Source organism: Drosophila hydei, unplaced genomic scaffold (assembly GCF_003285905.1).
Source record: "Drosophila hydei strain 15085-1641.00,03,60 unplaced genomic scaffold, DhydRS2 tig00000001-arrow-pilon, whole genome shotgun sequence".
NCBI classification, from domain to species: domain Eukaryota; kingdom Metazoa; phylum Arthropoda; class Insecta; order Diptera; family Drosophilidae; genus Drosophila; species Drosophila hydei.
The window spans coordinates 677,840-703,689 of record NW_022045643.1 but is presented as its reverse complement, the minus strand read 5'-3'; the positions used below and the strand labels follow the sequence as shown (position 1 = coordinate 703,689).

Genomic DNA, 25,850 nt, shown 5'->3' with positions numbered 1-25,850 from the left:
ATTTTCGATTTGCTCATGCATATGAATATATATATATATATATATTTATATATATATGTACATACGTAAGTATATGTATGTACGTGAAGCACTTAGTTCTAGCTAGAAAACCAATTGGTTTCGGGTCTGCCCGGCTCTTCGATAAAAGCGAAGGAGAATTCTTGTTTCTCTTGTTTTTTACATTACAGTACAAACAGATACCTACAAAAACAACAACAATATATATAGCCACACGTATTGGATTTTGATTATGTGAAGACACCGGCGCCGTCCACTATCTGGACCACGTCCCCATCTCAATCATCGCTAATCACGTCCATGCGCGCCTTAAAGTTACGCCACGAGCCCGAGGTGCAAACCCCAGCGCCCCGCCACCAATCATTGATGTCCGGATACCAGGTGGACTTACGCAACTGATCCTCATTGTGCAGCGTGGAGCAGACGCGGCACCAGAAGAACGTATTGATGAACTCCCCGGTGCCCTTCCACTTGAAATACGAGTTGTAGAGCTCGTCGTCCTTGTCGAGTATGTGCAAATACTCGGCCAGCTCTCGGGGCGAGGCAAACTCGTCCACATGTATGTAGGAACGACGCGGAGCACTCACCTCGTAATCCTCGGGCCGGGCGCCCATCACAATTGGCAACACCTTGCGATTCAGCGCATTCACAAAGAACTTCTCAGTGATGTAGTCCTTGCAATTGGAGTTCTCGAATGCCAAGTAGAATTTGTAATCGTTGTCCAGTATATCGAAGCATTTGTCGGCGGTGCTGCGAGGGCATTTGAAATTGCCACAGCCGCCATAAATATCCACCTGCAAGTGAAGGAGTTCAGGTGAGTATGGAATGGAATCAGGCAGTGGAAAGTTCAAATTTGAAGTGAGATATTTTGAAGATATTCAAACTGTTTTGAAGACAAAGGAAGATTTTGAAACTCGTCTTGTTAAATAGAATAAAATTTATTCTTTTCCAAAGACTATGTCAGCTGTTTACTCTAAGGCGATCCTTATTAGGTTGCTAGTTGATATCTCTTACGGACAATTTCCGACCCATCCCGCACTCACCTCAATATGTTTCTGTAGCTCATGTGCGTACTGCAATCGGCCGTTGCGTGCGCCGCAATTGGAGACGAACCAGGCCACCTTTTTCGTTTTGTTGAGCGCATAGTTGTGATCCTGTTCCTGCTGCTGCAGCTTCGTGTCGTAGTACTGCCATTTTTCATAGGGCGCCATCACAGTACTGTCGCGTCTGTGAAGAGAATTTAACCAGAATCAAATTTATATTGCCTCGACTAAGTTTCCTGGCTATCCCACCTATACGTGGCCGTCCAGTTGATGGCGTCTGGCACCTTGACGTTCTGCGTGTGATATGGACACTCCAGGTAGTACATCATGCTGACCTGCTTGCGATTGCTGGGCCGGCGTATGCCCGTTGGTATGTAGTTGTCCTTGTAGAGTATCATGTCTGCCACACTGGCCAGCTCCCGATGGGCAGTCAGCTCGCATGTGTCCACGGGGCACTTGGAGCGCAGGAAAACCTCACGACCCTTCTTCACATTCCACGGACCCAATCCGTTGTAGAGCAAAATGGTTTTCAGCTTGCCACTCGCCTTGATCTGTTCATAGTTGTGTGGCACATACATCAGCTGATTGATGACACGATCGTTGTGCGGATCCTGGTGTGGAAACAGCTTGGGGGCGTGCTGCTTGCGTGCCTTGCGGTTGCTGAAACTCTTCGCTGGCTTCGGATAGTATTCCCCATTGCGAAAGAACCAGGGCTTGGCTGTAGCCGCTAGCTCAACACGCTTATCGGCCGCAGCATCTTCTGCCTCCTCCTCCTCTGCCTCCAGCTGCTGCTGCTGTTGCTGCTGTTCAGCTGTGTCAGGCAGGGATTCAGGCGAAGCTGGCGGCGCCGAAGCATATATCACTGTGGCTTCCTCCAAAGGCCAAGTCTTTACCTCATTTGTGTCCAGCTCACGTCGCTGCTGGTGCTGGTGCTGCTGTGCGGGGGTTAGAACGGGTCGCGAGATTGTCGACTTCCATATCTCTTTCTCTCTGAAATTGTGGTGCTAAGTTAGCATCTGCCTTGTATGCTATGTATATAGAGAGAGAGATTATATACTCACTTGAGATTGAAGCCGAATATGAGAAGCAGCGCACAGATCAGCGTAAAATAGAAATATTTCTTCAGCGATATTTTTGGACGTCGCATTCTGAACACAGCTCTGGTAAGCTTCCCGAGGGTTGCTCTTTCTCTATGACCTTGCGCTTTAGTAATGGACTGCTGACTGAGTGGGGCGTAAAGTTGGCTAACGGCTCAGCCAGTTAACTTGGCCATATTGCTGTAGAATGTTTGTAAACAATTTTATGGACATGTTTTTTTTTTAAATATATAACTTAAATATGTATGAATACATATATATAGACTCTAATGCAGATCAATTCTCTTGATTGGTATAACAACAACTGGCGAATAATTACCTGTGTTAATGATCTGTACGATGCGTTCGCTTCTGCCTGTCTGTCTGTCTGTCTGTCCGTGTTCCGTGCTGTCGATCTATGTTAGTCCGCTGCCCGTACACGAATAACTAGGCTTTCAGTCTAGCCCTGTATCGAGCAGAAGCTAAAACTGTTTGCAATCGCCGAGTCGTGGCTACGTTGCGTCACCTTATCTGCACAAATTATGACACATATATCCAATGAGGGGCGTCTAAAAGACCCTTTTGACAGCTCAGCACTTAATTCAAATGAATTGCGCGCTCTGCCAGTGACGGCATCGTTATCAGGCACTTGGGAATTGATAATGTAAGAAACTGTTTCATTTTCAATCCACTTTAACAGAAATTACTTGTAGCTTGCTAAAACTTAAGGTTCAGAAATTCGATGCGAATATTGAGAGCAAAGCAAATCATATTAACTCTCCATTTATGTATATTCCACATTTTAGTCTTTTGTCCACATTTTCCACGCCTCATTTCATAGCCTGCGACCAATTGATTATTTGATTTATCTATGCAATGCTCCATAAAAGCAGCCAAATAAGGTATATTGTTTTCATACTGAAGTAGTTCTTGAGATATTTTCTTATTAATAAAAGATAATTGCCCGTTCTATGCAGGGTATTTCATACAGAAGCTTGCTTTTGACATCTCCTGCAGCTGCCTCGAGGAGCTGTGCTAAATAACACAACGGGGCGTATGAGCAATAAAAGAAAACTATAGCCAGATAAAGTCAAAGCAAGTCAGCTTTTTATGAGCTGTGCCTCCGCGTCCCCTACACACATAGGCAACTAATTACAGTCGAGCAGCGCTTCGCCCGTACTTAGCTGAGGCAGTTTCATTAGAGGTATTCAGGAATGGAATGGAATATAGAACTAATCAGAGCCAACGACCCGGCGGCCAGTTATCTATCTATTCAGCCATGCAGCCATCTATCAAACGTCATTTACGAAACTATTTTACCTACTCTTTTGAGGGTCTGTGTGAGTGCTCTGCCCTGCGGTTGCAGCGAGGAATTGGAATTCGAATGGAAGTCGGGGAGGGGTTGGGGCTTGGGTATTTGTCGTTGGGCTGCAAGTCAGGCCAGGGCGGCTTGTTGTGGCGAGTCTCTTGAGTGCTAGTTTTATAGTGGCTAGCAGAGGACGCGAGCTGGCGGGCTGCTTGGCTGGCAGCTTGTCTATCGCTGTTTTTGACGGTTTTGACAAGCCGAACAAACGAAGACGAATAATGCCCACAGCGGCCAGAGAGAGACAGAGAGAGGGAGAGAGAGAGAGAGAGACAGAGACAACCAACTTCATACTCCAGAACTCATAAAAAATGTAGTTATAGCCTTTCATTCATGTTGCAAAAGTAGGACTTTGCTGGCATGTTGCATACAAAGCAAATGGATAGAACATGCAACGTATGTGTGTGTGTGCATTAGGGTGATTCCACTATTCAGTGGTTGATTGCAGCTACTAGCATATTGCCTTTTATTCAGGTATACTGAAAGGTTCCCCTGTAATTATTGTCTACTTCCTCTACATGTTCGCTTTATCACTTCAATTTTAGGCTCAAATTATGTTTTGCTGATAAGAAATGAAACACATTTTCAGCACGCTAAATTCTCATGTGTAATCAACTAAAATAAAAAAAAACAGATTAATTTCCCGTGCTTTCTCAAAGATATCAACTTATCTTTCCCCTAACAAATGAAGAACACTTCAATTAGCAATTTGGGGCGATTCCACAGATTCGTCTACAATAAGCGAAACACAATATTAATTATAGATTAAAAAACTCATCAAAGCTACTTTTTAGAGAAGCTAATTCAAAAGCCTAGACTTTGATAGCTTTGCACGCAGATTAGGTTTAGAGTTTCTCGATGGAATATTGTTAAGCATATATAGAATACCTGTGTATATATATGCCATATCATTAACTATTTGTCGGACTAACCATGTCTATATTTAAGTTGCTTTAGCAGTGCGAACACCTACACAAAGTTTGCTCGATTTATATTTATTTATATTCTTCGTTGGTGTTGTTGTTGTTGTGGTGGTGGTGGTGTGGTTGGTGCCTCTTGTCAAGCCACTTGATCCCCTGCATTTAGTGTGTCAATGTGCCCATAGACGGACCAGCACTTGACTTGCCTTGCATGCATTGTTTTCATAAATATTCTATGGCTCGTTCGTGCTTGAGGGCGTAGGGGCGTGGCAAGAGTCTTCCATGTTGTTGTCTGTGATGTGCACGTTGGCCCACTCAACTTCGCCGTAGACTGGGGCCCTCCACATAGGCAAATAACCAAATGGTGAGACAGGCTTTTTGTGGGCCCGTTAGTTCTATACATGCGACTAGTAATACGCTTATATTTTTAGCTCTGCACGCGCGCTCACATGTGAGTGGGGCTTACGCACAATTTATGACGCTCGCAGAGCCGCTTACGGTAGGGGCATTGCTTGCTGGCAGGAAATATACAGCTTTAACAGTAAAAGAATCAGCTTTAACGCTTGCACTGCCCGTTGCACCCACCCCTTGGGATAAACTAACGGTAGCACACGCACATGTCTGTCTGCCGCATATATTTATATACATGTGTGTGTGCCTATGTGTGTCTGTGTGTGCGTGTGTCGAAATTGCTTTTTCCTTTGTCTTAATCAATAACGACGTTGTTTAACATTCCCACTTTTGAACACAACTTACACAAACTTGTTTTGTTGCTTTGATTTCCGTTTGATTTTCGCTGATATTTGGATTTCAGTTAGTGGCAGTTGCGACTTTTGCTTACGCTTAACATATTTTGCACGTTTCTGCACATTGCTTGATGTTGTTTTTCTATTTGCACACAACACAGCAAGCACACACACACGCGCGCACTCAAATTCACGCACAGACACGCCGTAGCTGAAGAAGGCGCGACGTTTGTCCTTTACGTTTTCACGTAACTTTTGCAACTGCGCTGCCAATGTACATAATAATTAGACTCTAGCCAGACAGCTGGGCAGCAGCCACAGCGAATAGGAGAGACAGAGGACGGGAGAGTGAGAGAGCGGTTCGCTAAGGAGAGCGCGCAAAATATGATAATCAGTAAGCAATGATAATATTATATATATATATACATATATATATATATATAAATATATATACATTTAAGTTTGATAACATTAGTGAGCATAAGTCATAAAACACATTTGACTGCGCCTAAAAGATACTTTATACTTCTGCATGTGAGCACAAAACGTTCAGCTGCGCTTGCATTTTGTTTAGCAACTGATGCGCAAGCGCTGCCTGTGCTGTATGAAGAGAGAGAGAGAGAGAGAGAGAGACTGATAGAGAGAGGGAGCCTGAGAGAGTCAATAAGGCGCTGAGCAAGAGCTATGAAATAAACAAACGAAGTCGCTGCGACTGCGACTGAGACGTCGACAGCTGTCGGTGAATGCGCGCCTTATCAATAGAATGCATAGGGCGGTTTTTTCCTATTCTGCGCGCCACCCCATTTTGAAGCTGAACACTTTGGTTTGAGTCTCAGCTAAGCCTGTAAATTGAGTGTCGATTTCGAAGTAATGTACTATTCTTAAAAAAACAGTAATATTTTTTTTTGTTTATTATAAAATTTAGCATTTAAATACTATTCCATTCACATATTTATATTTTGAAAGGCCTTCACGTTGCTTGTTTTGTATATTACTATCAATTCAAATCACTTATGACTTAACCCTCTGATTCAATGTTTATATACTCTGATCTTAGCTATAAGACTTAGGCATAGTACAAATAGATATACAAACACACACATAACACACAATGTTTTTGATGAAATTAGTTTTCCTTATATATATGTATATATAATCTTAGTTTGCAATTGTCTTAAGCTTACATAAAGTATATATATACTTATATATATATATTATGTTTGACTGTCGTTTAGCCAGAGCTGAAGGACTCGTAAACATTGGCGCCTAACATTTTCGATTTCTCAGACACTACATAGAAGCTGAGCAGCTGCGTCGGCAGATTATGTGGCCGGGCAGCACTATCGTAGCCATGCGAAGTGAGTCCACTGATGATGGGTATCAGTTTAGCCAAAGCCATCAGCACCGTATTCACATCAAACAGATTGTTGTTGTTGCTCTGTTTGGTCTGTCCATTCAGGGACTGTTGCTGCTGCAGCTCGCCGGGTGCCAAATGCTGCAGAGTTTCCCCCATGGACTCGGCAATGGCGTCACAGCTGAGCACAAATCCGCGACTCACATTGTGCGCACAAACACCTATGCAATCCTCGCTCTCGAGCAAATCCAGCGTTTCGTTATACATTTGCTGCAGCAGCGGAGAGCAATTGAATCTCTCCTGCAGTCGGGTGAGATCTGGCAGCAGGTACTTACTCATTTTCGAGTTGGGATCGTGCCGTGTGTCCCCATTGATGGCCATTTGCAGCGACCAGAATAGCTGCTCCGTATCGGCCAGCGTCAACTGACGCGTAAGCGGCATCGATTTTAACACCTCCACCACTTGGCTGCGTATAAATCGAGCCAAATCCCGTATGCCATCGTGCGTGATAAAGTGGCGGATGAGCGATAAATATTGCTGCTTCAATTCGTCCGTTATTTGCCGCTGCTCCGTCATGATGTCCCGATAGATGTAGCCACCGAGCAGGTTGAGCTGCACGCGCAATGCAATTACCAGCATCGAGGAGGCATAGACAAATGTGGCTAGGCGTGTGAATGAGACAATTTTCATTTGCTCCCACAACTCCAGTTTATTAGCTGGATTCTGACGCAGCTGCTCTAGTAGTTCATCTGTACTGCACTCGTGCAACACCGCCTGGCACATCTCCTCGCCCATGCCAAGAATCACCTGGTTGCAGGTGCGTTCCGTCGACTCAAAATGATGCATTCGCCGTGTACGCTCAAAGAACTCCCTCGCCTGTTTCTCCTGGTATTCCACTAGCTTCCGCTGCGCATAGCGCGCTGCATAGATGGTGCCACCCACCAGGACGCCAGTTACAATAAATTTACGTCGATGGCGTGACAGAAAGTCTTGCAGGCGCGACAACATTATTATGAGCTCCTTCCCTCGTGTGAGACCTTAAAATTTCAGTTGGGAATATCGACAGCTGTTGCCGTTGCCGTTGCCTCGCTTCTGCAATAGAAATTTCTATTAATTCTTAATGTACAAAGTTCAAATATGCGAGTTTGAGTCAACCACGTCGGCGACTTTGGTCAGAATAGATTAGATTAGCCTAATACCGATGTAATGCTTACAAATGGTTTGCGTTGTATATTATGGGGCACCTTTGCGCCGTTTGCTTGTTCTATGAAATCGCACTTATTTATTGATTTCGGCTTTGATCTCTTCTTAATTCTTGGTTGGCCCCTTGCGATGGTTGTTGATATTTTGCGGTTAGCACGCGTGGAATGTTTTGTTTATATGTGTCTATGTTTAATATTCTCTATTTAAGTCAGCATACTTGGTTTTCTTAATACTTTTGCACAAAAATTTATGTTTAACATTAACTGAACAGTAAAACACTTGTCTGCAATTTCTTTGTGTATTAGCGCCCAAACAGGGCTGGCATAAGTTAGTTCTAACAGGGCTGTTATCAATACAGCACCTTACAGCACTACTATTCTAAATCAGCTGTGTTAACGGACACTGCTAATCAAACATATTATTTTTGGACATGTGTTGAAAAATTATTTTCTTTTAAATTCTACTTTTAAATTATTACTTTTGGCTATTAAATATAAATAAACATGGTTTATACAAAATTTTTAAAGTTTGGCTTATAAGTTTAATGTAATTTTATATGACTAATAAAACGTCTTAGCGGAAGGTCCATGGATAAATTAAAAAATTATGCAACTATTTCTATAATATTGACGAGATATTCCAAATTCAAAAGAAGAGCTCGCTGTAATATTGTAAATTAATTTTAGTTATCTTGATAGTTTTGCTGGAACGCCTTATGTTATCAGCGTACCTTTCTTTATTTACTATGTTTCTTAACACTTTAACTATTTGCATGTGTGTGTGTGTGTTTGGTTAATACGCTCCGCTCTAGTGGGCAGTGTTTACAATGTCGTCAACGAAGCGTAAGCAAATTGTGGTCACTGGATTCGGACCATTTGTGGGCCATGAGGAAGTCAATGCCAGCTGGGAGGCTGTGCAGCTGCTACCCGAAAATCTTAGCTATAATGACATCGACTACCAGCTGGAGCAACGAATGGTGCCGGTAGAATACGAATCTGTCGATGAGGCAGTTGCAGAGATTTGGCAAGGCCAACCAGAGGCAAGAAATAAGTAATAGATCGTTGAAGTGCGAAGCACTGACATCATCATATCCATACATATTCACAGCTTGTCGTGCATGTCGGTGTCTCTGGCGTAGCCAAATGCGTTTATGTAGAAAAGCTTGCCTACAATCATCAATTTCGACGTCCAGATAATGCGGGGAAATATTTAGAGAAAGGCACTTGCCCTTTACCTCAGCATGGACATGCAAATGTTTTGCGTTGTGGCCTTGACGTCGATACGATAGTGAGGGTTGTAAATAGCGCTTGCAAAGATTGTGTGGCTACAGCTGAGGCCGATAAAACTTTAGGTGCCACTATGGCGTCCAAAAATGTTGGCAGCTTCCTTTGCGGTTATATTTATCTCAAATCCTTGGACATCAATTGCAATAGAAGTTTGTTCGTACATGTACCGCCTATTGATAAGCCTTTTAGTACAAGTCAGACAGCGGATATTCTCTACAGAATAATTGAGCAATGTATTCAGCAAATTTCAGCTTTTGAATGTCAGTGAGAGTGATATATATTCATACATTTGTTAACTGCGTATGTTGATATAAGTGTATACTGAATTAAATGTTATGACGATTGTGTAATACACACACTTTTTTATTATTTAGTCAAGTAAACAAATAATACTGAGTTGATAAACTATATTATATACAGTTAAGAGATTAAGAGTTAAGAGATCAGCCGCGTGCGCTCCTTTATTATAATAAACAATAATTGTCATTCAATAAGTTTAAGCTTTTCCCCTTTTTTGTAATCAATCGTTGAAGCAATAACAGAGAAATGTTAAATTCAAGCATTGGGATTATTGTTAACAGGTGCGTCCAATGTTAAGTGTGTAATTTAACAGAAATGAACTAGCTGAAACAATCGTTCTTTTCGTCCAGTGATTCGTGTAATCGAACAACTCGATATATGTATATATGGAGCCAATGTTCTGTCGCGTGGACGTCGACGATTTCATTTGGATTTTAGCTTGCAACTTGTACGGTAGTGGTTTTTGTCGTTGAAGTTGCGATAGTGTGTGTCTGTGTGATATACATCTACCTACATATTAGCATTTATATATACTAAATATTAAGTGCCCGCGATGAAATTCCTAATCTGTGCATTGCTCGCGGCGTCCTACGTGGCGGCCGCTGACATTAAATTGGAGGAAGGCGTCATTGTAGCAACGGTAGACAATTTTAAACAAGTGATTACCGACAATGAATTTGTACTCGTAGAATTCTGTGAGTATTCATACATATTAGCAACGTTATTAACATAATTAAAATGTGCAGTGCCGGCCGCTTAATCGCTACCGCTATTGTGGATGATTCATGAAAATCGGCAAGAGGCTACGTGGTCTTTTCTCAGCAAGCCAGCAGCATGATGCTCTAAGCAAAATATGTCTGCGTGGCAGTTTAGCCAGCAATCACATTGTTGTTGCTAGTAGTCAAGCTTCCTGTGGCTTGTGAAGGCGGGAAGAGAACAGAAGTCTTAGTTGAGAGAGAAAATTTATTTGTGTATAGTTTTTTTTTGTTTTTATATTATATCGTTTATCGCATATCGATAAGATTTTGCAGACATTGCCTTGTGCCCAGGTCCTCTCTCTCCCTTCCACATTCTGACTATCCGTTCAACGTCAATTTCTTTCATTGTATATGACCATCTCTGTTGCGCGCACTGGTCCACCACCTGTGCGCAAGCGAGAGCAGACAACTGTGTTGGCATTTGTTGCGCCTAAGTTAAATGTTAAAGTGCTAAGCAAAGCAAAAGTAGCGCGTCATCAAAAGCGTTGAAGATAATTCTTCGACACATTTCCCAACAGGGTCAGCATTGTTGGCATTTGACAGCCAAAGTAGTTGAGCGTTCCTGCTCTTATCTTTTATTTCTTGAGAGCCGCACGGCGTCCTCAGCGAGATAAGCCCGCAAGCAGTTTCTATTTTCATATTTCTCACTTTTATCAATACTTGCCCGCTTGCATTGCTTTCGCTTCGCCCCGGGCGTGGCTATATATCGCCTACTCGCAACTTGGTTGCCTACATCCGTTTCATCAATTTCGTTTTAGAACAAAAAAAGTTGCCAAGCAACTGTCGCTTTGGAACTGGGTTAGCTAAACAACTTTTCGCCACGGTTCCGTCAAGAATGTTTTCTGTCTCTCTTTTGTGTGCCGCTTTCTATTCTGCTTTGCCCTTTTTAACACCGTACGCACCGTCTAATGCGCTCGCGCCTGCGCAGCAGCCGAAGTTCATTCAACTCTTTCGTTTTGTATTCATTTGCTCTCCGTTTTCGTTACACTCTTTGTTTGTTTTTCGTTGCATACTCTGTTGTTTTTGTTCTTTTAGCGCGTGCCTAACAATGCATTAATGTTGGGGCTGTGGCAGTGGCAGGGGCAGTTGCTGAGGCTTGCTTATGCTAGCAGTTCATCTGTATACGCTACGTTTCACAATTCGCTAATGTGTCAACGTCAGCAGCGGAGAGTTCCATTACTTGACTTCCATCAGATAATACTCTTCGCGATTCACCTTGCAAATCTTATCATTGCTTCGATTATTTACCAAGGCCACGTCAGCTTAAGCCGTCGATAAGAGTGCAAGTTGTTTCGCCGACGCACATTATGTCATTGTGTCTCTGTCTCATCTCGGCTCCCTCACCTTCTTGCTCGCACTTGTCTATATGCAATTTTAAGCGCTTCAGAATTCAACACGTGGAATTTGCATAATTTCCAACAGCTGCTGAGCGATGTTAAATGTAGCGTAAAATATTTTATTGCCACGCCCACGCGAACGCCTACGTGCTTGTGACAATTTGATTTTCCATGCGAATGATTCGCTTAAATGGTGTATGCTATATAAATTTCTAGATATAATCTATTTATAATAATAGAATTGATTGTTAGAGCTTTTGATAAGCACAGCCATTCAAATCTATTCATTAAGCTGGCGCTATCGACTTTAAATTTCATAATAAACTAAATGAATGTGATACGCTGTCATAAGCACTAGTCTGACAATCGATTATAGTACATAAATTATTCTGCTAATTATAAAATGTTGTCTAATATCTTATTTTAACCTTCACATGCTTTATTATAGATGCACCATGGTGTGGACACTGCAAGGCTCTGGCTCCTGAGTATGCTAAGGCTGCCCAACAGCTGGCCGAGAAGGAGTCGCCCATCAAGCTGGCTAAGGTTGACGCCACTGTTGAGGGTGATCTGGCCGAACAGTATCAGGTGCGTGGCTATCCCACGCTGAAGTTCTTCCGCAGCGGCTCGCCCGTGGAGTACAATGGTGGACGTCAGGCCGCCGACATTATTGCCTGGGTGACCAAAAAGACTGGCCCACCAGCCAAGGATTTGACCAGCGTTGCCGATGCTGAGCAGTTCCTGCAGGACAATGAGATTGCTATCATTGGCTTCTTCAAGGATGTTGAGTCGGCCGAGGCCAAGATCTTCACCAAAGCTGCTAACGCATTGGACTCGTTTGTCTTTGGTATCAGCAGCAATGCCGATGTTATTGCCAAATACGAAGCTAAGGACAATGGCGTCATTCTTTTCAAGCCATTCGATGAAAAGAAATCCGTGTTCGAGGGTGAGCTAAATGAGGAGAACCTCAAGAAATTCGCTCAGGTGCAATCTCTGCCTTTGATTGTGGACTTCAACCATGAGTCGGCTGCCAAAATCTTCGGCGGCTCCATCAAGTCGCATTTGTTGTTCTTCGTTTCCAAGGAGGCTGGCCATATCGAGGCCCATGTTGACCCACTGAAGGAGATTGCCAAGAAGTACCGTGAAGACATTCTGTTTGTCACCATCTCGTCCGATGAGGAGGATCACACTCGTATCTTTGAGTTCTTCGGCATGAACAAGGAGGAAGTGCCCACCATCCGTTTGATCAAGTTGGAGGAGGATATGGCCAAATACAAGCCCGACTCGAACGATCTGTCTGTCGAATCTATTGAAGCATTCCTGAAGAAGTTCCTCGACGGTAAACTGAAGCAGCATCTGCTATCCCAGGAGCTTCCTGAGGATTGGGATAAACAGCCCGTCAAGGTCCTCGTGTCTAGCAATTTCGAGAGTGTTGCCCTGGACAAGAGCAAGTCAGTTCTGGTTGAGTTCTATGCCCCATGGTGCGGTCACTGCAAGCAGCTGGCTCCCATCTACGACCAGCTGGCTGAGAAGTACAAGGATAATGCCGACATTGTCATTGCCAAAATGGACTCCACTGCCAACGAGCTGGAGAACATCAAGATCTCATCCTTCCCAACCATCAAATACTTCCGCAAGGATGACAACAAGGTCATCGACTACAATCTGGACAGGACTTTGGATGATTTCGTCAAGTTCCTAGATGCCAACGGTGAAGTGGCTGATGCCGAGCCCGCCGAGGAGAGCGAAGAAGAGGAGGAGGCGGCGCCTAAGAAGGACGAGTTGTAAACCAACAACAGCAACGCATATAATCCAACAAAAAACAAACAACAGCAACAACGCAAACACAAACACCACATACATAAACACAAAAAATAACAAATAGCAACGTACATTCTGTAGTTTATTCTTGTCTTCGGTCGTGGATCTAATTCCAATGAGTTTTTATCATTGTCCCCAAGTCCTGGCCGTAGTACATTTTAAGTCCCATTTGTTTGCATAAAAATATTTAACAAAAATTTGAGTGTGATTTGCAGCAACAAAATTCTTGAATGGAAGGAAACGTGCAGCATTTGGCATTTGATATGTCTCTAGTTTAGAATTCAGATTTATTGATGATGTGGTATCCGAGAAATCAAATCTATAAATTTTAAATATGTACTCACCTAAGTTTTCTATTTGGAATTTGTAGAATCATTTGAGAAAGAACTGATTAAGGACTTAATAAAAAAAGTTGGTAACAACATTAAAAACAAAAGCAGCTGGTGTTTCTTGCTATACAATTGTTGGAATATGCTTGTCGAATTGGCAACTCAAATAAAATTAGGTTGTTTTAATTACGAAATTACATTTGTAAGCATGACAAATGCTGGATGATTATATGTGTGGTACTTAATGTTTATTAAATGTATATTTATAAAAAACAGAAACCTATTACGTAAATTTAAATTTGTTAAAATCATATTTGGCGCTCTTCCGTTTACGTTTTACAGCACTGCAAACAAAGCAACGTTGCACCACATTTGGTATTTTCACATTTTTATTGTACAGTCACACTAAATGAGATTTTGAGGCCAAGTGTGACCGATTTAATGCATTTTCGTGTGTATTTTAGCAGTCAACATTCTAAAACACAAATAGTCTGCAAAGCATACAAATTACAATGCGCATGCAGAAAGTTGAGTAAAACATGTTCAGTATACAACAAATGCCTTGTGAATTCGTAACTGGATTGTGGGCACCCACGATATTTGCCGTGTAGCGTGCGAAGTGCGCGCCGCTTCTTCATTACAGTTAACATATCTGCGGTACGTGAGTGACTGTGTGTGTAGACTAGCGTATGTGCATGTGTTGTATGTGCTCACATATGTACATATGCATGTAGGGCCAGTCAATGCTAACGGGACTTTCTCTTCAAACAATGCACAAATTTTTTGATTTGCGACCTTCTCTTTCATTGTAGAATGATGAGCACTACACGAACCAACTGCATGAATGCTGATGAAAATGGCACAGTTGCTCCCGCTGCCGCTGTCGGCGTCGTCGTCGCCGCATCAACATCGTCGACGACGGCGGTGCCGGAATTTGTGCACCTGACTGAGACGCGTCGATATATTTATAGAGCGATTGCCGCCATTCATGATGACAGCTTCAACAATGTTATAAATCGACTACTCAGACAGTTCGAGAGGTAAGTGCTGATTCATTCATTCTAATAGTCGCTCCTATTCTGATCTTATTCTACCCTGTCATTCCACAGTGCCATACGAGAGGAGCTGGAATACGCGCAGAATTCGCCTTCAATATGTCGGAAATTGGCGCGCAGCATAATCGGTCTCGCGGATCTGATACACACTCTACTGGGACAACGCTTGTCGGTCAATAGCAGCTGGACTGTGTGTCGGGATCGTTGGTGCTACATTGTGGCCAATTATATTGCCTGTGAGCTATGCGCCGCACAGGATCGAATCGAGAAGGACCAGAGTATCATAGAGAGAATTGGCAGCATGCTCAGTCTATACGTTGAGGGAAATGAAGAGAGATCTGCTGTGCACAAGGAAAACACTCTGCGCACGCTAATCGCAATACCCAAGCTGTATGGCCAGGCTAACATCATCACGGTCTTCTACAGGTTGGTATCTGATGAAAACATGTTAAAAGCTAATTTTAATTTTCGTACACATCTTATAGCCGTCTTTTTCCTCAATGGTCGTCAACATCTGGCTTGTTCAGTCAGGCTGAGCTGCCCGATAAGATATATATTGAGTATATTATTATATTTTATTACTGGCAGCGATTGGAGCGCAATGAGTTGACTAAGCAGCGCATCTCTGAATTTGCTAACAAATTTATGCGGCCTGCCCGCACACTACCCTATAATCCCGCCTACATAGAGCATCTGCCCAAATATAATACACCGAACACGGCCACTCGTTGCATTTTGGAGCATCTCAGCCTCAAGCAATGTTGCCGAGGATTGCATTCAGCCAGCAAAATGGACAATCGAATGTTTCAGCCCAATGAATTAGTAAGTTAGCAACTAGAATAAGATTGCTTATCTCTTATCAACAATGATGTTTTAGTAAAAGGTCTGAGTTGGGCTAGCGGTGCACGCCTTGTTCTTCACCGACGCAGTTAGTCGCGATTCGAGTGTAGGCAAACGTGTTTCTGCTGCCCATAAAATGACTTCAACATTTAGCTGAGTACATTATCCAAGAAGCTTAAGTAGATTTATAAAAGCAGAAATACTTTAGTAATTCGTTCGATATTTGCCAACAGATACTTGACTCAGATGAAGAGGACACAGCTTCTGAATCTAGCTTGGTATTGGTAAGCGCGTTGTTCTTAACGGCGAGCGCAACGCAGCAGCAGCCGCTGCCACCACCAGCTCCTGATCCGCCTGACTTCCTAAAGCGTTTGTGCCGCAATGCTAGTCACTTGGAGCCTGTGAAACGTGCTACGGCCTTGTATCGAGGAATAGACAGCACTCGCGAAGTTGTGGATCTGTGTGAATCGGACGATGAGGAGGAAATGTTCTCACTTGACTTCAGCGTGCCTGCGAATGTGGATGGCAATGGTTCTTCAAACTCGAACGAGGCGGTTGGAGTTGGCGACGATGACTATGTGCCCATAACGCGCATATACCCCATTAATTTGCGCACATATCAGCGTGCCACGAGCAGCGGCGCAACCGTATCTGCTGCCCCTGCTGCGACCTATACAATGCCGCGCATAGTCAATAGTTACAGCTGCCGGAGGGATAGCTTGCATCTCGTGTCCACAACGCAGACACCGCCACATCTTGTTGATCAGTGTGTACAAACGGCAGAACAAGAGGAGGAAGAGCAACAGCAACAACTGTTGGAGCAAGAACAGCAGCAGCTACATTTTAACGATGATGCCATATCTAGTTGCATGATCTATTCGGATACGGGGCTAACTGCCAGCCCCACAACCACCGAACTGCTCTACGAAGCGTCCTTCAGTCGCAGAAAAAGCAGTCCGGGCGTTAACAGGAAACTTAAACCCAATGACAATCATCACTGCCATCAATCATCTAGTCGTAATAGTCATAGTAGCGAGGCCTCGTTGCACAAGAAACAGGTCACGTTTAGTACACAACATTTGGGAGCCTCGAGTAAAGCCCAGTTAAACAAATCGCTTAAAACCATTAAGCCGTCAATTAAGCGTTATAAAAATCTAAGTAATACATTACTAACGCCGCTGACAAAACCCAGTTCAAATATGAACTTTATTGAATCTCTAAAGTGGATGGGACGGAAAGGTAACACTTTATGCTTGTTATTTATATTGAAGAAAGCTTTAATTTCCATAATTTTAGAACACTTACTTGCTAGCCAGCGCATGTTTAGCAAACTGGAATCGAAGAAAAACTGTGATAAACGGACTACTGAATCGGTGTCTTCCTGCAACCGACGTGACCGCCGAGATCAGCAGTCACGTTTGCCAGCCACTATCACGCCCACGCCCTCAAGTCAGCTAACGCCCACGACCAGCAATGCATCCAGTGGTACACCAACACCGCAACCGAAGAGGCAGCCACCTCGAGGTTCACAACGTTCATTGCCCACGCCACCCGCCTCCACGCACAGTTCCATTGAGACGTGTCGTCATCGAAAGGCGACTGATAGGGTATTGAACTCCATTGATGTTGAGGTGCAGGCATTGGCCAGAAAGTATAAATTTGACCGTCGCAAGTTCTCTGACAGTTCCATGGAGCACGTGGATTTCTATAATAGTCTACTAAAGCTTCAACGCAGAAGGATGAACGAGAAGCGGCAATCGAATGTGGCAATCAAATCGCAATCAGAGTCAAAACTTACGCTTAGCAAACGATTGTATGCATCAAATATGAAGCTACGCAATGAAATCGCGAAGCTGGAGAGCGATGTTGAGATCATTAAGAACTTTGCGGTGCAGGCGAGAGCAAAGACGGCAGCAACAACAACGAGTACAGCGATGTTAATGCCTGTTGTAAGACTGAAGCGTGTCCATATTGAAGACTGGGAAACGTCACGCTGCAACACTGAGTACAGTATTAACGTAGGTGTTCTTAATAGCATGACAACATTTACTTTTACTCTACTCATCTGCTTCTTCTTTCAGGAGGAATTCGATCAGACCAAGCAGCCAAGGCTAGCCAAACGGCGTCGTCGAAAGCAACATTGCTGGTCAAGGATAAAGAACGTTAATAAAAAGAAAAAACTGACTCAGCAGGAGATTTTAAGTGAAGCTGAAAGTCCAGCTCCCACTGCTGATATTGCTGATATTGATACTCCCACTGATTCTAATGCTACTCCTGTTGCTACTTCTGTTCCTGATGTTTCTGTCTCTTCGCCCGCTCCTGTTGTTTCCTCGTCACCTGTGCCAGACTGCATTGCCGCCTACGTAACATTGGCTAACAATGGGGAGTCATGCAGTGAGGAAGACGCACTGATAAAGCCCATTGTTATGCAAGTGCGCACGCCCAGTCCCGAGTTGGAGTCGAGCAGTGTAATAGCCGCACACGAGATCGAAGTGGCGTCCAGTAATGTACCTGTCTATTTGCTCAACGGCGAAAGTCGCGATTTGATAACGCCCGTGCCAACAATTCTGGCCAGCGATTTGGTTGCATATGAGCCGTAACATTCGAGTTAAGATTGTAGGCGCGTGTATGTGGAATCTAAATCTATAATGGCTATTGGCCACTTTTAACTATAGTCCATACATATATATCTCTATATTTTTGTTGATATTTAAAATGAAGCCTGTTAAAAGAATATTGAAACACAAACACAATATTTCATAATGTAACTTTAAGTATATTTGAATGACTTGTTGAACTTTACAATTATTAATTGCCAATCATTTTTACAGAGTATTTGCCTAACGGACATTGCAATCCGAAGCTTTAAGTTTATATATTTTTTTTATGAATACATATATATGTATATATATATATACTTCATACTTCATATATGTATAAATAAATATATATATATATATATATGAAGTTCATATTGTTTTTAGTTTTAAATTTTGAATAGCAATTGCTCAACGCGAGCCGCAATATTAACTTATATTTATTTGATTTAAGGACTTATGTTCAATGCAATAAACTTAAGCATATAGTACATGAGATTAGTCACAATTGTTCTGATATAAATATATATATATAGGTATAAATATATATATATATATATATATATATATATATATGTATATATATATATATATATATATATATAAATTATGTGCATTACTTTACAAGTTAAATAAAATAAATAGTATATGGCGTTTTCCTTTTCAAGACCTCAACTAATGTTTCATTTTAGCCGATTCGCGTATATTGAATTTCGGCACACGATCCTTCCTGGCCAAGATCCTATTTGAGTTATCCTCAATGTTGATTGTGCTTATAATGATATTCACACGACGCTCAATGACGCCTATAAATAGCTTCACATTGTGCACGGTGAGGAAGGTCTTTGAGCTAAGCACATTTAATATAGGGGCATCATCGCAAGCCAGCAATCTGATGGGATTATAAAAGAAAGTAGATTTCCAGTATATACAATTTTTCTACATATAGATCTGAAATAAACCCACTTGAATATATCCTCTATACCCTTGAGCAGCTGCTGCAATCTGTTGCTGAGATTCTGTTTCTTTTCGCCCGTCTCCTTGGCCAGCTGCTCTATGCGCGCCAGTTCCTCATTCAAATAGTCCAAGGCCTCAGTCTTGAGCTTCAGTTCCTTCTCTGTTTGCTCCGATTTCTGACGCTCTATAAGTAACACCATTAAGATTCTTTATTTAACTCTATATATGCAAGCTCTTAGCCTACCAATCTCTTCGGTTAACTCCTGTGTGGTATCATTGAGCACCTCCACTTCGTGACTCAGCTCGTTCACATAATTAAAGAGCGCAAAGTTTTCGTCTTCCTGGCGCTTGAACTGAGCCACCAGACGTTCTGGGTCATCCTCGCCATAGAGTTGCTTGATTCTCTCTATGATCTCTTTGTATTCGAATAGTTGTCGCTCATAGTTTTCCTTTTGGCTTTGTTTTTTGTCTAGCTCCCGTTGCTCTAGCTCCGGGTTGAGCCGTTTCTGACCCTTGATGTCGAAGAACTTTTGCAGCTTAGCATCGTGCTCCAAACGACGCTGCATCTCTCGCATCTCCTGGATGTGCATGACTTTGTCATTCTCATTGCGATCCTTGAGAACTGAGAGCTTCGTGCACAGCTCCTGGCGCTGATCGAAGGCCATAGTTGATTGATCAATGAGGTCCATTATCAGCTTTTTGCCATCGTTAAACTGTGTCACCATCGCTTGCCACATCTCGTTGAAATTTGCACTAAATTTTGGATTGTGGATAATGAGCTTAGCTTAAGTTTGATAAAAGTCGTATATCTTTTGGTATAGATGCTATTTTTCGATAAGTTTATGCTTGTTGAAGATTTAGTGTCTTCACACTCACCGATCCTGAAGCATATGATTGATGGCATCTCTCATCTTGCCATTCTCCGTTAGGACATCGCTGCACTTTTTGTTGACCACGTCGAGGCGATTTTCCAGTTTCACCACGCTCTTTTGGACTTTGCAAATGGTGTCCTTGTAGCAGTTATCGGGCACTTCGTTGCGACGCAGTGCATCAATTTCTTTTTCCATTTTACGTATGTGCCCCTCCAACTCCCACAGATTCGTGCGTTCCGTTTGGTAGACGCGCTGCAGCTCTGATTGCTGATCTTGCAGATTGCTTAATTGTTTCTCTTTATTGGTATTTCGGCGAGCATGAGTGCCGCCCTCCAAGGTTTTGATTTCATCCTTTAGCTTTTCGTTTTCCACTTGCAGTACGTTAATCATGTGATTTTGCTTTTTCAGGCGTTTCGCTTTCTCTTCAAGCAGCCCTCGCAGATCTAGCTGTAGCGAACGATGCTGGCGCTGTAAACGCTGCAGCTCCGCGGCTGCCAATTGGTCTAGTTGGTCAGTCATTATTAATATTGTATTTATTAATTTATTAATATTTAATAAGAGAAATTTTAAATTGCAAACGTTTTGCTTGTACTCAAAACCCCGTTATTTACTGAAGCACAGGGTGATTCGCTGCCTGGCAACTATGCAAATGGTGCTGCCAGACCTGTGCATGTTGTTTACTCATGCTTGGCATTAAAGAGATGCCAGATGTGTGCAAAAGTCTGAAACCCGCCAAATTCAAATAAGAAAAATCCGTTTTTTATGGTAAAAGTTTATTATTTGTAACTTTATTTTTTAGTTTGTTCTTTGCATTTTGTTTTCATGTTTAAATGTCTATAAAGTATATATAATATATATTTTTCTGCATTTTTGTAATTTTACCATTTTGTTTTTTTCTTTCTTAATATTTTTTTTCATATTAAACTTGCCAGTTTTTTATTTAATATATATATATATTTAATTTTTGTTTTCACTTATTACATTTGCATAAGTTGTCATGTATAATAATTATTTATTAATAATAATTTAATTGTTGTAATTATAACTTGTTTACTTGTTCATTTATAATTCTTCTTCCTTTGCTCCATATTTTCATTTTTCAATTAGCAATTTTCCACGCTTTGCCGCTCTGCTACCTGTACCATAATAATATATGACTCTCCTACTATGTCGCCCATATACGACGCCCAGAGTTTTGGCCAAACAAAAACAAGGTTTATATGTTTGCCGTTGTTTTTTGTTTTTTCTTTGTTTTTCTTTTAAAACTGTCAAAATTTAGCCTAAAACTTTTTTGATAATTATTTTATGTATATTTAATTTTTTATTATTTTTCTCTTTAATTTTGCTTTATATTATTGTTAGCTTCTGCTGCGCTTTGCTGTCTTTCGTAAACTGTGTTATCGAAATTAAATAATATATATATAAATATATATATACATATATATATCTGCATATAGAAAGTATATAAAACAACAACATGAGAAATAGGCGCAAATAATGTTTTGTTTGTAGTTTTGCTGTTTCGTTCTTCTAATTGTTATTGTGTTTTATGTTTACTTTTACTTTTGTTAATATAGTTACTTATAAATATATATGTTTAGGTTTATTTATGTATGTTTCTTGTATGGCATAAATTATTAATAATTATTGTTGTTTAAACTAGAGTTGCTTAATGGTTTTCTTCCCTCTCTTGCTTTGCTCTTTACGCCTGTTAAGTATTAAAATATTTGCATAGTTTGTATGTTTTTTTTTCTTGTAATTTGGTTGCTTTCATAATTAATTAATTAATAGTTGATTTGATAGCATTTCATAAATGTGTTTTGGGCTTCAATCATTAAATTGAATATAAATATAAATATATACATATACATATACATATATATATATATTTATAGATATATGTCTTTGTAATGTTTGTTTTTTTCGGTGTTTACTTTCATCCTTTTGTTTTTTTCCCCATGAACGAATGCACAATTTTTACACACTTCGCCATTGAGTTGTTATTATTTATAAATAGTATTTAATATACACATATGTATAGTATATATATATATATATAAAGACCTTTCTTCTTTGCTATGTTAAATGGTTTTTGTTTTTGTTTTCCTTGCCTTTTCAACTACATTGCCTATTAGTTTTCCTGCTCCATTCGCTTTATATGTATGTATATGCCTGTATTATGTATGTATGTATGTATAAATATAAACTTTTTTGTAATATAAGTAAGTACACGTATGTGTGTGTGTGTGTTAGTGTGTTGGTGTGCTGTGAGTGTGTATTCCTTTATTTGCTGTGCCTTAAGAATCGAATTGAATTCATCTCAAATTAGGAATCTTGAGAACAAAACATATTTCAATATTATTCAAATTGTGCTTTAGATATCTGAGAAAAAGCTTGCATCGAATGGTATGAAAAGATTTGAACTTTGATGTAAATGTTTTGTTTTTCTCCCTTTTATTACTACACATTTATATTATTTTTTGATTCTGAAACCATTTTACATTTAACATTTAATTCTGTTTCTTATTTAATTTCTGTTTGGAAATAAGTTCAGAGCAAGCATTGATTTATTCATAACTGCGGAAAGAATCGAAATTGTTGTTGAAATGAAACATTTGCTAAATTTACATGTTTAGCTACAATTCGTTTTTTGTTTCGTCTCTTTTACTTTTATGTGTTTTTCTCTTATATTTTTATATGGCATTTAACTGCATTTGCTTTGCTTTGCTGCTAATTTATTTATTTCTTTATTGTTTTCGTTAAAGGTGCTCTTCAAACATTCCAAATAATAACTTATCAGCTGTTTCAAAATCGTATATATGTGTGTGTTTCTGTGTGTGTGTGTGCTAAATAAATGTGTGTTTGTGCAGCGCATAACTAGAAGATTTTCAGCAGCAGCAGCTAGACTGCGCTTCTGACTGCAATCTTCCGAGTATTTTTGCTATAAACTTGTTTTCTTTTCAAATGCAAATCAGTTTGCTGAGATGTGCATGTGTGTGTGTATGTGTGTGCTAGTGCATAATGCTAATTACGGACGGATTTCTAAACGGAAAGTAAAGTTTTTGTGTACTAGAATAAGCTGCTTTATAGGGTATCAAACGCAACAGAATCTTTACTCAAAGTGTGTGTGCGTGTGTGTGTGTATGTGAGTGTGTGAGTGTGTGTGTGTGCTAAATTCTAGACTAGCAACTATCATTAAATAATTTATATAATTTGCAATTATTAATTAGCATTGGGCTCTGTGTCTTTTACCTATTTACAATATAAATTCGCTTTGATCGTTTTGTTTTTGTTTTGGTTTTACACTTAGCCTCAAGTGCCGCTCGAGTGGCTTTGCATCTGTATTAGTATCTAATATTTGGCTAAGTTTCTAAAAGATAACATTTTTATCTACAAAAAATAACCGCGGGCCTTTTCCACTTTCCACATTCCATTTTCCTTCAGCTGCTTCCTTTTGTATAATTGCCAAAGTTTGGTTTCCCTTTTGCTTTTCGCACTTTCGTTTCGCTTTATTTTAATAATAATAATTGTCATAATAATAGTATAATACATACACATATATACATGTGTATATATTGCCTATTTTTGCAATTTATAATTATATATATATATATATATATATATTTTTTTGTTAAAAACTTGTTCGTTTTCGTTTTCATTTATATATTTATTCAATATTTATTAAATGCACTTTCTGAGCTTCCTTACAAGCGCCGCCAATTATTGTTGCTGTTTGTGTTTTCATATATACTTTCAATATATATATACATATATATATAGAATACTACTGCACTTTTGTCCCGAAATATGCCCATGTCCTGCTCTAGATGTAATTATATACTATAACTATATATATATATATATTCATATATCAATGCAAATTCTAGTCGTATGCAAAGCTTGAAAATGTTTCAAATAAACGTACTTAGTGCAGAAGCTAGAATGGGGCAAGAACTATAACAGAAGATTATATATTAGGCTCATTATTATTGGTATTGGTATTGGTATTGGTATTAGTTTAAGTATTATAATTGTTAATTGCATCGTTTACCCTGTTTCCTATAAGTTATTCGTGTTTCGATTTCAACAAAAACCCAAATGCTATCAAGGCAAAAATGTTCTAGGCCTAGCAAAAACGATATGCACCCTCCATTATGAACTTGGGCCCGTTTAACTATGTGTGTGTGTGCGTTTGTGTGTGTCTGTGTGTGTGCGCGTAGGTCTGTGTGTGTATAAAAAACTAGTGTATGAAATTTAGTAGTCCTTGGTTTATGGTGGGGTCAATGTTGAATGTGCCTTGCTCTATAGTTCTAGAGGTCTATAGCTCTATAGTTGTTTTGTTATTATTTTTAGTATAATTTCTCATTTAATTTTAGTTAAATACCTGCAGAAAAGTGTATCTAAATATATTTTTGATTATTAAGTTCTAAACTTGGACTCATGTGTTTATTTTTTTGGTTGTTCTTCTTGTTGTTTGTTTGTTTGTTTGTTGTTGTTGTATAAGTGTTGTAAGCTTCATTCACTACATTGTCTAGCCTTTGTCATTAACTAGCAATAGAGTAATTAATTAATAAGTTAGTTAGTTAGTTAGTTAGTTGATTTCTATAAAATAATAATTAAAACATTCTATAAGAATGCCCATCTCATAATAAAAATACTATTTTCGTATAGCACTAAATGTTATACATATATATATATATATCGTATATCGTATATATATATATATAAGTAAGTATTGTTATGGTAAATCTTATGATTTAAGTTTAAGGAACGATCATCGATAAGAGACTTCATTTTCTTTTAGTTAAATATACAATGCTTAATCTTAAGACTAATTTTCGGTTTTTGTTTGAATAAATTAGAGTGAAATAAGCAAAATCAGAATCAAGAAAACAATGATAATTGTGTTTAGAGAGCTTTATGTCTGTCTGCTCTCCAATGAGAATCGCCTAGAAGAGCGCATGCTGTGACAAACAAGGTGCAGTCAAAGATCTACGATATTCGCGCTCTCTTTTGCTTGATATGATGTGCTTTGTATATTAAGTATATAATGTGTTGGAACGCACTAGAAATTGTCTTTCTTCTTCCACTTCTGATTTTGAATCGAACAAAATGATTTTGGAAAATTGAGCAGTAAACTGTATTTTGGCAAAATTTGCAAATGCAACTGCCAATCTTATGTGAACTCTCGTGGCTGCCTTCATTACAACAAATTGGACGAAACCGGGCGCATCTTCCTATAGGGTTTTGCCTAGCATTTCATTGTTTTAAGTTTTTGTTTTAGTGTTCTCTTTTCTTTGGTTTCTGTATTATTCCAATTTTTACGCTTTATGCTCAAGGTACATTTGTTTTTCTTTTCTCTTTCCTTTCTCTTTCTTCATTAATTTCAATTCGATTTATTTTTATTTAACTTTTTTTTCTGTTTTTATTTTCATCACATTTCATTTCGAATTTAAAATAAGCGCTCAATATTTAAGCATTAATTATTTATCTTTCTTTATTGATTACTTTTTTTATTTTTTAGTTTTTTCATATGTTTTTTATGTATCTTTGCATTAATTTTGATTTGGCTTCTTGGTTGCTTCGTATCACCGCTTTTGAAAACTAAAAAATACATTTTTAAGCTGATCTAAAAAATAATAACTTAAACAAAAATGCAAACAATTTGATTTTTAGTTTTTCTTTTGTTTTTTTATTTTATTTTTTCAAGTCACAGCCCTTTTGTGTTTTTTTTTGGTTTTTGTTTTGAAGTTTAGAAATTGCGAACGAAATCATAATTAAATTTTGGATACATAGAGAAAGTGATATGGGTATATAGAATGTGCCAAATTGTCTGTCCATGGGTCCGTCCGTCCGTCAAAGCTCTTTCCGTCTGCCAATTCACAAGCCACATCAACGTCATCACACTTGAAAAATAATGGAAAAAGGAAAATGAAACAAGTTTTCTTTTTTTTTTGTTTTTTTTTTTTGGTATT

General features: G+C 39.8%; 6 protein-coding genes across 10 annotated transcripts; 3 read left to right on the top strand and 3 right to left on the bottom strand.

Annotated features, from left to right (window-relative positions):
* Positions 1-98: 98 nt before the first annotated feature.
* Positions 99-5,408, bottom strand: LOC111595062 (glycoprotein 3-alpha-L-fucosyltransferase A). 2 transcript variants are annotated; one of them, XM_023308617.2, is made up of 5 exons: positions 5,177-5,408; positions 2,123-2,338; positions 1,311-2,051; positions 1,062-1,245; positions 99-812 (listed from the first exon to the last, which is right to left on the bottom strand). In XM_023308617.2, exons 2-5 carry the CDS (start codon positions 2,206-2,208, stop codon positions 297-299), a joined length of 1,527 nt encoding a protein of 508 aa, XP_023164385.2. In that variant the 5' UTR covers positions 2,209-2,338; positions 5,177-5,408; the 3' UTR covers positions 99-296. The 2 variants fall into 2 exon arrangements, with proteins under 2 accessions (XP_023164385.2, XP_023164384.2); XM_023308616.2 differs by lacking the exon at positions 5,177-5,408 and adding an exon at positions 2,478-2,726.
* Positions 5,409-6,111: 703 nt separating this feature from the next.
* Positions 6,112-8,063, bottom strand: LOC111595079 (peroxisomal biogenesis factor 3). Its single transcript, XM_023308635.2, has 2 exons — positions 7,735-8,063; positions 6,112-7,612 (listed from the first exon to the last, which is right to left on the bottom strand). The coding sequence occupies exon 2, from the start codon at positions 7,526-7,528 to the stop codon at positions 6,398-6,400; it is 1,131 nt and encodes a 376-aa protein (XP_023164403.1). The 5' UTR covers positions 7,529-7,612; positions 7,735-8,063; the 3' UTR covers positions 6,112-6,397.
* Positions 8,064-8,256: 193 nt separating this feature from the next.
* On the top strand, positions 8,257-9,360 carry LOC111595109 (pyroglutamyl-peptidase 1). 4 transcript variants are annotated; one of them, XM_023308676.2, is made up of 3 exons: positions 8,257-8,386; positions 8,535-8,762; positions 8,831-9,360. In XM_023308676.2, the coding sequence occupies exons 2-3, from the start codon at positions 8,550-8,552 to the stop codon at positions 9,275-9,277; spliced, it is 660 nt and encodes a 219-aa protein (XP_023164444.1). In that variant the 5' UTR covers positions 8,257-8,386; positions 8,535-8,549; the 3' UTR covers positions 9,278-9,360. The 4 variants fall into 4 exon arrangements, with proteins under 4 accessions (XP_023164444.1, XP_023164442.1, XP_023164445.1 ...); XM_023308674.2 differs by having other exon boundaries at positions 8,257-8,394; XM_023308677.2 differs by having other exon boundaries at positions 8,260-8,394; positions 8,535-8,773; positions 8,831-8,876.
* A 355-nt stretch (positions 9,361-9,715) lies between these two features.
* Positions 9,716-13,227, top strand: LOC111595117 (protein disulfide-isomerase). Its single transcript, XM_023308685.2, has 2 exons — positions 9,716-10,004; positions 11,853-13,227. Exons 1-2 carry the CDS (start codon positions 9,863-9,865, stop codon positions 13,190-13,192), a joined length of 1,482 nt encoding a protein of 493 aa, XP_023164453.1. The 5' UTR covers positions 9,716-9,862; the 3' UTR covers positions 13,193-13,227.
* Positions 13,228-14,123: 896 nt separating this feature from the next.
* Positions 14,124-18,272, top strand: LOC111595125. The gene is made up of 7 exons (XM_023308697.2): positions 14,124-14,211; positions 14,367-14,594; positions 14,664-15,035; positions 15,095-15,431; positions 15,683-16,688; positions 16,746-17,467; positions 17,531-18,272. The coding sequence occupies exons 2-7, from the start codon at positions 14,368-14,370 to the stop codon at positions 18,047-18,049; spliced, it is 3,183 nt and encodes a 1,060-aa protein (XP_023164465.2). The 5' UTR covers positions 14,124-14,211; position 14,367; the 3' UTR covers positions 18,050-18,272.
* A 449-nt stretch (positions 18,273-18,721) lies between these two features.
* LOC111595041 (coiled-coil domain-containing protein 63) lies at positions 18,722-20,394 on the bottom strand. Its single transcript, XM_030225203.1, has 4 exons — positions 19,880-20,394; positions 19,248-19,756; positions 19,013-19,187; positions 18,722-18,938 (listed from the first exon to the last, which is right to left on the bottom strand). Exons 1-4 carry the CDS (start codon positions 20,392-20,394, stop codon positions 18,722-18,724), a joined length of 1,416 nt encoding a protein of 471 aa, XP_030081063.1.
* Between the last annotated feature and the right edge of the window lie 5,456 nt (positions 20,395-25,850).